Below are 14,848 nucleotides of genomic sequence, written 5' to 3' on the forward strand. Positions count from 1 at the left end.
ATAAACACCATAAAAAAATAAATATGTAAGTTTTGTTGATTGAATTTTAGCGATCCAATAATAATTTCTAATAGGATAACCCTTCACTAGTTAGAATTCAATTTTTAAACTTTATATACAGAAAAAAACGCCTTATAATTTTTGTAAACGTTAAACCAGGAACAACCTAAATCGATTAATCTGTTCCAAATAAAACAATATATATTTACACAAAAACAAAGCCGTTCTAAGTACATTTTCATTTTTTTCTTACAAATTCTTGATAAAATTTGTTTTCCCTCTATCACTGATTGGACTGTTATGAAATAGTTAAGACTTGTTCAGTTGATAAGCAGGTGATTAAATCAATTCAGTATTTTATTTTTTTAACATTAAATTCAATAGCTCACATATCGATTATTTTAGATTTCATTTTAAATATTTAACATTTTTTTCTAAATTATTACTGCCCGACTGGCACAAAATTTAAATATTCTTAGCTGTTTTATTGACTTTTTAAAATCTAATTTAAAATGTTTGACTGTTGCTTTCTTTAAAAAAAGTTTCGTGACAAAACGGCCAATTGCTTCTTATTTTAAACCAAATACTTTAGATTATTTTTCATTTTCATAACTTAACAACTACTCCCTTGGTTCGGTAGGCTTATGTCGTACCTCTCCCTTTCATATCCCTGACTATATTGTTAAATAACTGTGCTATTGTTTCTGTAAAGGTCAGTTAATAGTGTAACGACGATTTTTAAAATATTAAGTACGTCATAATTATTTGTTCAACTCATTACTGCCCGACTGGCACAGCTAATTGCTATTTAAATGCTACTTGATTGATATTTTATTGGCTTTTTACATCTAAAATACATCGTTTTCTGGAAAACCAGCCAATTGCTTAATTATAGCCTTCTGAAATCAATTGAAAATCCACACATAGTACGTTCATAGTATTTTGCAATTTCATAAGTTAACATTTTGTAGCAATTTCAGCAAGTCAGTACGGATTCAGATTCAAAAGGTAGACCATAAATCGTCAGTTAGGTGGAAAACGTGTCGCGAACACACGTCGGGTTGAAAGTATGCGCGTGAAGAGAAATAACTATTTTAAGCGTTAACCTTTTGAACTACTTGGGAGCTTGAAAAGGAGAGGGTACGAAGAAAACACGCTCGGAAATTCAACGTTAGCGAAACAAGTTCCTGCGCGTGTGAAAGTTGAACATTTCATCTTGTTTTCCATCTCGGAACGAGGTGGGCAAGCCTTAGATACGGTATAGTTCCAACTATTTACCATATTGCGAAACCGTCTAATATGCAATAGAAAGCCTTTATGATTTATTTATACACGATTTATAATGGCACAAAGATCTAACACGAAGACGAGGTTCCTCCTTCTAAAGAAAAAATACAGTATTTAAGTTTATTGTATTCACAATCTTAAATTTTACACCTATATATATTAAATCATTAATTGTGTTAAGGAAAATGCACAGTTGCTCCAGTTACGTTCACTTTCTTCTTTGTTCAGTCGAATATTCATAAGGACTCTCGTTCTCATTATTATCTATATTGTTATATCACGGAATGCTTCTTTTACGCCTCAAGCATTCAACAAGTTTTTTTTTAAATGTAAACGAGTACTAACTTTCCTATATGTAGTTGGCATGCAAACCAATGAAAATAATATGTGTGCGTGCGGAAAAAATTCTCTGGGGGATCATAAATTCAAAAGGCCCACACTGTGAAAGGTGACGTCTCAAAGGGTCGGATAACAAGACTTGTGGAACTCTTTCAGTCATGGTGGTGCTTTGGCGAAACTATCAGAACAAGATGGTTTGAGCGATCTTCTAATAACCAAAGAGAATACCTAATAATCATGACTTAAAAGGACTGCGTATAAACTGGGTAACCGCCTTGTTAAAAGGAGGTACACTGACCAGTCCAAAACGCAGAAGGTTCAGAGGTTGTATTTGGTCCTTAAAAAAATTAATCTCACTATTTTTAATGCAATCTGTACAGAGAGTACAAAAATATAGACAGTTATAACGTTATACAGGCAAAAAATTGTCAGCTTTGGATTGCAGAAACAAACTATGTACGTTGGAGCAAGGCTTGGTCATCCTCCACTGGGATCCAGTCATGGGGGGGGGTGTCGAAGGGAACAAACAATAGGTGCTCTTTACTGAAATGAGCTTTGGTGATCTTTTGCAATTAACAATCTCACTACTTGGAAAGGGTAAAATATCAGAATGAAAAAAAACAACAAAACATTTGAAGGTTTCTCCACAGGACACTAAAATTTAATGACAGATTGCAGAGAGATATTCATTCGCAGGACAAGACTTTACGAATGTTTAGGTTTTTAGTAAAATTCTTTATAACTATTTTTTTTAAATCGTTTTTCTATCATTAATAATCGCCTGCTTAATTCTGGGAAAAAGGTCGGTTCCGTGTTTTCCGTGTGTATTTTCCAAACCCCGCCCTCGCGCGCAGTTTGAAGCGTGTTATTTCGCCTCTGGTTCGGGATGATTATTAAGCCGCCCCCACCGGTTTCCCAACCCCCGGTTTGTCGATTTTCCGTACGAACCCACCCGGTTGCGACCCTTTTCGCGGAACTGTGGAAAAGAACTGCACTAATATCCGTCGCCGGTCACGGAATGCCGTCCGTTGACCAGGAAATTCAGATTTTCCGTAGGATTAACACCTTGTGTTTTTGAGATGATATAACGATAGTTAAAGTTTTTCATTTTTCTTAAGCATTCTTTTGTTCCAGGGCCAGCTCGAAGTGAAAAAACGTCTCGAAGACGTCCGGCTGACCGAGTGCAGGAAATCGGCGAGGCTGCAAGATCAAGATACGGATTACTCAAGACTTGCGGATATGGCCGGAGACAGGAAACGACTCTCATCTCACAACATCGACGTTCCCCCTGTATATGGGTCAGTATTTACTTTTAATTGACTTATCACTGCAAAAGTCTACTTACAAACTACCATTTAACTATTGTATTTGGAAAACATGCCAAATCTGAACCTATAAACTTTTTTTTAAAGTGATATTACCGATAGAATTATCCATTGCTTCAATCCATGTTATTTCATCTACCATATAATTTAAAATCCTATTTAAAATCGTAAATTTGTATGACTAACAGCACATTTCACTCTAGCACGGTCTGAGGCCTGCTTAAGGGTTTTCTAATCTCTTAGTTTTATAGCAGGAAATTAATGGGAATGTTCGAAAAAGAAAGACTGCAGAAAAAAGTTATATTGAGGAAAGAGGGTTAAAAAGTTGGTCAAAGTAGGATAAAATTCAATTTCATTAAACTATTCCACCATGGTACTTGAAAACAGATAATCAAGGAACTTTGCTTTTCTATTTATCTTTAATCTTTATTAATCACGATCAATAACTCTCAAAACTTGTTGGAAAACCTATGGATTAACTTTCAGAATAAGTGAGCAAGTTAGATGAAAATTTTGTCGTCAACGATATTTTATATTTAATATAATATATATTTAACAATAATATATTTTAGATAATAATATTTAATGTAATATTGTATAATTATATTTATATTTAATAATCCCATAACATCATTAAAAGGTTTCAGTTTCCTAAATAACGTAGATTTTTGGTTAATTTTTTAAAATTCATAATGTACAAAATTCAAAAATATAAAAATCTGTATTTACAATTTAAAAGTGTGGTTGGGTCGTTTTCGCTCATTTTGGCTTTCTTATCCACGTTGGTTTGATCGGTCGCCGACTTCAGCGGTTGTCAGGACTATAAGCAGGGAAAGGCACCGAAACAGACCCCAAACCGAAAATGGTGAGACCATAATGATGGAAAACGAACAAACCATTAGGTTCCTCACCCCTCAGACCCCCTAGAGAAAATCTCATAATTTAAAAACTATCAACTACCGTGTCATCTTTGATATAAATCAAATAAGTACCGACTGGTAAATATTACGGAAAATCTTTATTACGTGGACAATTGCATTTATCAGTCACACTGATTAGCCGGATTTACGGACATTCTACTGGTTCCATTAAAAAAACAACTAATCAAACCTTGCGCTGATAACAACACTTATTAGAGAAATAAAAAAAGCTAAGCTTTTAACAATGTAATGTTATAATTTCTTTAAAAAAAAAAAAAAATGCCAACGCTGAAATTTTGTTCTTAGTTTCAATCAATAATAGGTCAACCGGAAGAAATAATTATATTTTACACCTGTTGCGTCCTCCACTGATTTTAATCTTACTCCTTCCAGTTGTAACACATTTTCTTTGATTTGTTACGCTTACAAGCAGAATTTTTTCTAAATTTACAATTTTTTTGACGGGGGCGATTGACCTGTTGTATAAATTTAAATAAATTAACACCATGAGAATAAATTGAGAATAGGAGAAGCCCAAGTGTCATTAGGGCAGTTGGAATATTTAATCTTTCCAATCCCATTAGCATCGAGTTCGGATAGACCTGATATTTCGTTTTTGTTTTTCTCTGTATAAGCTTTGCGTGTAAGTTTTAAAATGAGGAATAACAAAAGAAAATAATTTGTTCCATTTGTTGGCAGTGGTAGTTCAACAAAACCCTTGGTTCTCCTTTTTATTTACATGGTTAGAAAAATATCAGGCAAGATTATATTCTTATAGTTTTTCATTCAGAGCGCGGAGTCAAATTTAAAAAAATCACTAAAAAGGTAAAATATTTTTTATTACAAACGTAAGCTGCCGTCATTCTAAAGCTTAGTTGCTAGCAGACATTTTCCAAGATTTTTTGGAAATAAGCATACATATTTCTACATTGAGATATTTCCAAATGTCAGGGCTTTTCGTTCAAAGCAAAATATTGTTTCATCAATTATCATGACGCTCGTTAGTAGGGGTCAGTTTCTTGCCTCGCCCTGCTTATAACCCTGACGTCGTGCGATCTGATTTTTCATGTCAATACCACCACAGTTCTGAAACAAAGGAACAATTTAGTATATTAACATTCATGAAAGAGTTATTGAAATAAATAAGTCATTGTTGGCCAGTTAACATAGACCCATTTGATCTCAGTGTCCGCTTATTCTCGCCTCTTCGGCCTTTTATTGAAACCCTTATCAATGTTGTTTGTATAAATTTTCTTTGATTCTTGAAAAACTCATTGTCCGATTGTTACACTACGTGTTGTTGAACCGTTATCAACGGTTCACCAAATCACGTTGTTTGTCCTTGTTCGGACGAGTTGATAGTACAGTTGCACAAACAAAAGTACACGTGTATTCTCGGCATAAAGACGTAACAGCGAAGATAATAAGTGTTTAAATTTTATTGTAATTTGAAACTTATTTTTAAAATTAAATAGGAATCATTATTATAATAACAATAAAAACCTCGTATAATTGTGACAACTATTACTTTTTTACTTGTTAATTTATTTACATATTTCATAAACTGTTCAGTAATAAAAGTGTGAGAATGGTAATTCATTTGACAACTATTTAACAAAAACAAATTTGAAACTCTTAAATTTTATTATTAGAGTAAATTTCCACAACTCCTATTAACAGCTTTAAATATTTTAATTACATTTAATTAATTCCTGCCATAATTAAAATCACATTTTCAAACCTCCTATTGTAATTGTCTTTTTTTAACTTGTATAAATTTACATGTTTTCGTTTAGAGTTTAGTCACTAAAAGGTAGATTTATGTGGGCATTCAAATTTCACCTGTTTCTTTTTTTATCTTTTAAATTAAGTTTTATATCCACAATAGTTCAATATCTGTCTTGCGTCAATCCCCAAATTATTTTGTAGACTTTCGAAACCTTTTTTTAAATTCACACATTCCGCTTTAAAGAACAATTGCATACCTGTTATTAAGCCCCACGAGAAAGCTTTGGAAGCTGATGACTCAGAATGAGCCCGTTTGCCGAATTGTAAAAGCAATTATGTTGTAACAAAATAAACGGCTCTTCGCAATTCTCTCTCTCTTTCTCTCTCTCTCTCTCTCTCTCTCTCTCTCTCTCTCTCACTCTCTCACTCTCTCACTCTCTCACACTCTCACTCTCTCTCTCACACTCTCACTCTCACTTCCCTCCCCCTCCCTCCATCTCTTTTGTATGAATTATTGATAATAAACGCTACAGAGACATTTTCATTTCCTTCTGATTTGTATTACAGTAGAACATTGATTAGAAAGGCCGAATTCGTGTAAAGGTTGTCTAGATGATTAGAATTTCCAGAAACCCAATTCATTAGTTGAAACTTTTAAGCGTAAATGTTATGTTGAGTAAATGATGGAGAAAGAGCATAGAAACACAACATCAATTCAGCCCACAAGAAGTCACATAGCTATAAACATAACCGAAAAAAACAACCACAGATAAGACAAAAATAATGCCCCTTAATCATAACAAAATAGATAACACGAAAATACTGAGTTTTTGTTAAAAATAAAATAACGAGTACGTAACAATATCTGACATAATACAGACGACAAGAAAAACAGAAAATTTGACTTTACATTAAAAAAACTACTTCCACATGAAACATACTTCCACCTACATCAATAACATACTTTTTATACAAGAAACCCCGAAGACGTAAAACGACAATACAACCTAAATACTAAAAAGATAATCCAATCAACAACCCACAAACCATTCTTCTTACGCCAAACGAAAGTTCGTGAACCTAATAAACACACATTCAACAAATACGAAACGTATTACTACGAAAAGGACTGAAACACAACATCAAATTAGGCAATACGAAACAAATCTTCGTCTAACTACAATAACCTAGAAACTATTAAAATCCCTTCTGATCATAGACATGGGCCCACATCAGCAAAATTTAAGGACACTCAATTTATCCAAAACTAACTGCCTTCTCAAATCTACATAAACAAAACATACCCATAAGACCATTCAATAAATATATACAATTTACAATACTACGACCAACAAGCTAATATGATTTGTCATAAACTGCAACATGAGCCCACATCAACTAAAACTACATTAATAAAATAGACTCAAAAGACCAGTTATGAAATACAGGCCAGCACAAAATTAATCAAACACACAAAATTAAACAAAACAGATTGGTAAGAAACTGAACAGACCAAACTAAAAGTATCAAAGACGTACAAATTACTCAATAAACAAATAAATAAACTGCATATACGACTAACCTATAAACCAGAACCTCTGACAAAAAAACATACAATACAGTATACATATCCTAGATCTAACAGTCACTCAAATTGACAAAAAACTATAATTGTACACATAACGAAATTTACATACTCAGGAAAACAGGACAAACACTGACCTAACTAAAAAAGAGTGGAAAATTTACTTGAAAACAAGAACGGCAAGAAGCCTTCGAGAGCCTAAGGAACTCCTAGGGAAAAGAAAATGTTACGTGAGTCCGGATGCCATTAGACCTGAAAAGTAGAGACACGCATTTATTTATTTATTTTTTGATCTGCCAAAACAGTTTGGTAAATGCGCAAAATAACACAAATTGAGGAGGAAAGACTTTCCCCTCTATCACTATACTATATATTTCAATTTTTGAATATTCTTTCAAAAATAGTCGTGATTATCGATCATTTTCTTTGGGCACATAATTCGCACCGCTATGCCATAAAATATAGGCAGTAAAAAATACTGATTGCCTTTGACTAAACTGTTATTGTCTTTCGGTCATCTTGGTTCCCCCGTCCTTCCCGGTTTGGTGTGTTATAGATCTTTTTTTGCCCTTACAACCTGAACTAAACAACACTATCAACTGAAGATAGCACCATGTTAAAATGCATTTAACCGACCAGATCAGTGTAGGCAGACAGGTTCAGGTTCTTCGAGTTTTTGCTCTGCTAAATGTTCTAACGACATAATGTTTATTGGTAGGTTTTCGAACATGTTTTGTATTTGTTCTGTCTTTGTTCATGAAAGTTATTTTTTTAAATACGAAAGATAAGTAAATAGGCAGAGTTGATAGATTATCTGTTTATTGTTTTGGCAACCCTTTGATGAAATAGAGTTGGATCCTGATCTGACCTCCTTTCTGACCCGTTTATGGTCTTAACAGTTTTCTCGCTTTCTGATTATTTTGTGAATATTTCCATTCTAAGAAACTAATATTTGATAAGAAGACCATTACCAAGCTGGGGTTGAGAATTAAACGAAATAGCACGCTGGCAGAACGGTTGGCTAACGCCAATGTGGAGTATTCCTCACATTTGCGTCAATACCCCGTATCTTAGAGTTTCTCAATTTGTAATTTTTGTTTTACTTCTGTTCATTTCTACCATGGCTGATATGATTTTCAAAAGCCACTGTTCAACAGCGAGGCCAAACATCCACGAGACGGCCTTAGAGATAAATCACCATTTAAACTCTGCTTTTACAGCCTTTCACCGAGAGCCCTATAAAGATTACGGGAGTTATTTTTCAGTGAGTAAAGGCCGGAGAGAGAGTACGCGAGAGAGGGAAAGATATGTATTAGGAGAGGGAACCGGAAAGACCGTTGGTTGCCTCGAGATCCTGTTAGAACGGGAATGGATGGAAAGTGGAACGCTTTGTCACTGGTTCGCAAGTGAATTTTCAAAGATCCCCAGGGCTAGCCTTAAAAAAAAGCGGCATTACGTTTTAATAAGGATTTCGGGAGTTTCTCTTTAAGGAGAAAAACGACCGGTGCCCTTTCGGCTCTTTTAATGCCAACGGGAGAAACAGGCTTATCCGGCTTGTGTGTTTTTCGCCTTTTACTAATAAATGAAAGGGACTGTTTGTTAAAACAACACTTCTTATATTACGTATAAATTAGATAACAGGCTTATCTCAAATCTTTATTACATCAAAACAAAATAAATGAGCCTTAGTTCAATTAATAAAAATCGATCGTAAAAAGATTTATCAAGTTGTTAACATTTATTTTAGCCTTTCTTGTCTGTTTTTAACAGTTAACATGGTCCCAATGGGTCAAAACCGACCAACTAAGCGTAAATTATAACTTTGATAAAGTGGTCTATTGCTATCTAGGTCATGCCATTACAGTCGGATATGAAGTAAAAAAAATTCTGTTGATTTTCAGTACGGTTTTTTAAAGGAAAAGTAAATATTCCAACAAATGACTTTCTTCTATAGGACGAGAAAGTTGAGGAGAAAACTCGGAAAATTGTCAACCGGCAATAAACACAAAATTCTATAATCGTTTATTATCGAAATAAAACGTTTTATTAGAAATATTAAGAGAAACCCGGTGTTTCCCTGTCTAGCTCTATCCATTACTAGTCATTACTTTAACGAGATGGACCTTGATATTCCACCAGGGTCTTTAATACTTTCCATAGCGGTTTTAAACGCTTGATATTTTCGAAGAGCAATTTTTCCCAGTAGCTGTTGAAATTTTTTTTTTAATTTAGTAAGATTCATATCATTTCCTTGACGGAATATTTATGCAGACTTCTTTATACATAACTTGATGCTTTGAGGGATTGCGGTAACCGAGAGGTTGGCGCGTCAGAACGCGCGGTCGTGTTAATCGGTTCGGTTAATCTGACATAATCGAATATCGTGGTCAATAATTAATCAACTTCGTTAAAAAAAATCTCTAGGTTTATCAGATCAGAAATACATTTGATTAAATTAGTTGGCAGTCAGGGATATAAGCAGGGAGAGGTGCCGACACAAACCTTGAACATGGCGAAATTTCTGATAGGCGAAATTATGGGAAAACCAAAGGTTCATCATCCCGCAGACCGCAAGAAGAAATAGAACAGTTTTATCGCTTATTTTTCGGTATAAATTAAACTTACAAACTTTCAGACCCCGTCGATGTTTTTTTTTCTATCTTAATCGGATGAACTACAAACTTTTAAGCATTTTCTCAAAACCCGCATTTTTGGAACATCGCCCGACGAGATACACGGAAAAAAGTCTTTACTATCTCAGTAAGACAATGGACCTGTTTGCTTTGTTTCGATCCCTCGGCCTTGGTTTATATGCGTATTTTATCAGAGATCGACGTTTTATCCCAGATCTTATTTGAAGGTTCTGTTCAATTTGATGAAATCGTGGAGAAAATATATCCGAAGTGCTAGTTCTTCGTGGGTTTTTTGGGTCACAATCTTGAGAAAAATAATTTCTTATTATTATTCTGTTGTATTGTCAAATCTTCTTTGTCCTGTATAAGAAAGTTTCCTTCTTCGGGTAAAGTTTAAAGCTTAGTGAATTTTGTTTATTTTAGCGAACAGTGTTATAAAAGCTGTACAAAAGTGTGCAGTTTGGTCATTTCCGTTCATTTTAGTCTGCCTATTCTCGCTATTTTGGACTGTCAGACGACCAAACTAGTGGTTCATCACCCAGCAGACCCTATACAAATAAGCATTAGAAAAATGGGAAAATATTTTTTTTAAGTACACGAAAGTAAATAGGTTAAATTTGGTGCTACAAATCAGTTACAATAACGTTCAACATATCAACGGTCGTAAATGTCAATTTTTGCCAGTTAGGCTGCCCTGTCGTTCGGTATTTATAAAAAAACTGAAAGTAGGCTGTAAACGTTGGTCTGCAACTTGCTGCTGGAAGTGGATCGCACAAAGGAATGGAAAGTGTTCCTCCGGCTTTCTCGTGAAAGTTTGTTACAAGTGTGACGTGCGTTTAGATCATGAAACATTCTTTAAGAGGACCTTCACTTTCGAACCCATTATCTTGGCTTGTGGATCAATCTTGCAGATCTGACGAGCGCCTTGGCGAGACGACCTGTATAAAATTTCGAGATTCATTCGGTCTGATTTTATTGCAGAAAAGTCCAGTTCAGAGGGTTAAAACATTAAATGAAATGTGTTTCTTAGTGACCTATTGTTTCATAATTTGTTGAAGTCGTGAGGAGCGGACAAGAATGCGGTAGTTTAGAAAAAACACCTTTTTCATATTTTTGGCCGACGTTTCGACCTTTATTCGGATTATCTTCATGGCCTGGGTATATTACAAAACACGTTGAATGTGAAAAATACAATTTAAGAAGTAAGTATAAATTATAACTTATGTGAGTATGAAATACTTGGTTCAAAATTTATATTTACATCTTAAATTGTATTGTTTCCAATTAACATGTTTTGTAATTTACCCAGGCCCTGAAGATGAAAGTAAAATAAAGTTAATATTATATTTTTTATTTATTTAGAAATCGTGAGATGCGGCCTGGTGTGATGTAGGTTTCAGAAAAACATTTTCTTTATCGTGCCAACGTTTCGATCTTTATTGAGATCATCTTCAGATCCTGGGATTTACAAACATTGTTTACATAATACAATTACATTTTGGATGTGGAAAAGTGAATTTATACAATGGAAAATATATTTTATATATTCAATCAAAGTATTTCTACTCACTCAAAGTGTTTGTCTTCTGTGGAATTGTCTCATTCTTGCGTGTCGTGCCGAGAGTGCCACTGGCCATTCCCAGGCCCTGAAGATGATCTCAATAAAGATCGAAACGTTGGCACGATAAAGAAAATGTTTTTCTGAAACCTACATCACACCAGACTGCATCTCACGATTTCTAAATAAATGTCGATTAACTGTCACTAATCACCACACATTATATTTTTTCGACTGAATAAAGGTCGAAACGAAGGCAATAAAAATGAAAAAGGTGCTATTCTAAACTACCTATTTCTTGACTGCTCCTAACTACTTCAACAAATTAATAAATAAAATATTTTTCCGTAATTTGATCGAAAAGACTGATATTGATTGATTGCATTGCAGAAAAGTCCTCGCAGGTCAGAAGGTTAAAACAGTAAATAAAATATTTTCAGTAATTTGATGGAAAAGATTGATACCGTCTGATTTTATTGCAGAATAGTCCTAGGAGTTCAGAGGATTAAAAGAAGAAAAAAAATATTTTCTGTAATTTGATCTTAATTAATCTTAGTCTGCTTATCCTCGCTGGGTTGGTCTATTGTTCGGCATTTCGCCACCAGTGTGGCTGAATAATTTATTTTTCCCTTGATTTCATTATAATTATTTTAATTCCTCAGTGTCATTAAATTCTTTTTATTCAATGTCTACATATTTTATGGCGCACGATGATTAAAATTTATTTAAATAATTTTCAATACTTAATCTCTGTCTTGAACGGGAGGGTTCAAGACGTTCAAACTTCTCTCAAAACAAATCAACAAATCCTGTAAGTTTAAATACTTTTAAGTTTAACAAGTGAGTCGAAAAGTCCGCCTGAAAACTCCGTATAGCACAATTAATTAGCACTCTCAATACTGTTCCAAAATTCTAACTGAGATGTAAAAAATCAGAAATTAATGTACTTAAAGAAATTTCGATTATTTATGTGTGTTATATATGCCTTTATGATTAAAATGCTCTTGAGATTCAAAAAAAAAAAAAAAAAACTTGAAGTTACTGTAATGTGATAGTCATGATTTGCATATCCTAGCTGGGTTGGTCTGCATCGAATTTTCGCCATACACAGTGTGCCACAAATACCCATTATTGAAGTTAGCAATAAGCTGAATTTCTGATCTGTCAGGCTGTTTCTGCTTCTGGTTATTTTCTGTAGCTTCAGGGATTTGAGCAGGGAGAGTCACCGACACAAATCCTCCACCGAAGGCAGTAAAATGCTGCAATGTCTGGTAGAATAAAAACGGCAAGTCTAGGTAGAGCAAAAATAGCCGAAAAGCTGCAGAAAGATCCATTATCCCATAAACTCGATGAGGATGTCTCACAACCGATTTTCATGGTTGGTGATCTTGTGTCAGATCCAGGAAAACAACCAAAGCCGATCAGTTTAATACAAATCCACATCTGCAGAGTAAAATCGATTGTATTCCCTTCTAATTGTTCGATTTTTCCATTTATGTTTCAGATCTCGTAAAAGAAGGCCGAGTTCGAGCCAGGACGACGCGAAGGAAGACCTGATGGACGAATGTACAGCCGCTCTCGTCCTCATGCACCTCTCTTGCAGTCCACATTCGCCCTCTGGTAAAACACAAATTGCTAAATGGACACATTGATCATTCCCTCCCTGAACTTGCCAACGCTTTAACAAATTGGATTTTTTACTCATTTTAATAAGTTTAATGTGGTTTGTGATCATCCTGGCACCTCCAGTGATATGTCTTGCAAATGCCGAAACGCACTTGGCTAGACCAGGATGATCGGAAACGCCCAACTTACAAGTCCATCACTCTGATGTCAAGGAGACACCTAGCATCTATTTTTACATATTTTTTCGACAGATAGATTGGCCTTTTTTTTGTACTTCTTATAGCATCCTGACGCCCCGGGCCACGTGCTAATGGACATAGCACAAACCGATCCGATAAAGTGCAACAACAGCTCGTTATTTAGCCATCAGATTCCTATTAGTATGGCGTATCGTTAAAAGCTACATGTGCCGTTGACCGGATAATCAACTCGGAAAAACAATATTCGATCCGCGAGGGCGACGACGTCCAAATTTGCCCCGATAGAGGCGTGAGGATCATTTTGATTTTAAACTGTCAGTGGGGATATATAACGGTTGTTTTGATGGGAAATGTGACGGTGATTTGTTTCCATTCTGATCGTCAAGAAGGAAAACGCAAAAACGGATTACATTTTCTGTTTTGTTATTTTAAAAACAAAATTGTAAAATATCCCAGGAACTAATCTAACCAGGGCCCGGATCGAACTTCTCTAGAATGAAAAAGAATCCCCTTACAAAAGTCGTTTATAAAAAAGATTTAGGTTACTTACACTTAATTTTTTTGGCGATTAAAGGCTCATAAAGTTTCTGAAAGCATTCTCGTTAAAAAAAAAAAAAAAGGAAGATTGATATAAATATTCTATTGTTTTTTCCTCAAGAAGCATTTTGCCGAGAAAATTTATTCGCGGAAGATGTTATCTGTTTTCTAATAGTTCAGATTGTTTTCTTTTAATACGTTATCAGATTTACATAAAATTTTTGAATTGACTCTTAGAATCCATAATCCTCTGCCTTATTCAAATATTTTGGTCGTTATCAAATTATTTGACAAAAGTATTTATTTTTCTTTACTACTTCACCACCACGGGATGATTCATTTTATGCGTACCGTTCGAAATCCTTTATTGGCGTCCAGCTGTGTGAATCATTCGAGCAATGTACAATAATTCATTTTTAGACGTTCCACTATTGTTTTATTCATAATAACAATGAACGTATTAATTACAAAGCGAAAATATCTGTATTTGCATTTTTTTTTAAATTCGGGTCAAAAGAGTTAATCATTCCCTTCTCTTCGCGCATGTGCCTATTTTGAAGAAAAATGATCTTCATCTTATTTTTAATCAACAAAAAAATCCCTTATTTCGTTACATGGAAATGTTTAAATAATAGTGTAATTAAATATAATTTTTAGTGGAATCATCCCGATTTGTTTTCGCTGAAGTGTGAAAATAAATAAACTAATTTAATCTTTTTCACTCCCTTTGTTCATAAATGCCTTAAAAACTAATTTTTTGTTTATCACTGCTTGGTACTCTAAGATTTTTTTTTAACCAAATTCAATGGAAATAATCCCCCGTAGTTAATGCCCGTACGAGAATTACTGTTAGGATTAACTGTAATGTATATTAGCCATGTCGTATGTCAAATTTAAGCCCGTTTCACTACGATGGCCAATTTTCCAACCGTCAACCCTGTATGTAAAGTTTCGAAGAGATTTAAACATGAAATATGACAAAGCTTCTTCCTCTTTTCGGGTAATTATTGAGAGAAACGTTATTTAATTGTATCCTATCAGAGGATGTCATCGTGATTAACATGCTATTTTCAAACTAGACTTTTCTTTTTAGCATTTTGTACCGTAGCT

The 14,848-nt window shown here is 34.3% G+C and overlaps 1 protein-coding gene across 2 annotated transcripts in view; it reads left to right on the forward strand.

Moving 5' to 3' along the window:
- Nucleotides 1–14,848, forward strand: part of LOC106664870 (zinc finger protein 395) — a 95,310-nt gene that overhangs the window by 27,239 nt on the left and 53,223 nt on the right. For both annotated transcript variants that reach the window (XM_014390914.2, XM_014390915.2), the window contains 2 exons: nucleotides 2,761–2,924; nucleotides 12,880–12,995. In XM_014390914.2, coding sequence (XP_014246400.1) covers nucleotides 2,761–2,924; nucleotides 12,880–12,995 — 280 coding nt within the window. The remainder of the gene's footprint in view (nucleotides 1–2,760; nucleotides 2,925–12,879; nucleotides 12,996–14,848) is intronic.

This window comes from Cimex lectularius, unplaced genomic scaffold, assembly GCF_000648675.2.
Source record: "Cimex lectularius strain Harlan isolate CLEC.00 unplaced genomic scaffold, Clec_2.1 scaffold137, whole genome shotgun sequence".
Lineage (NCBI taxonomy): Eukaryota > Metazoa > Arthropoda > Insecta > Hemiptera > Cimicidae > Cimex > Cimex lectularius.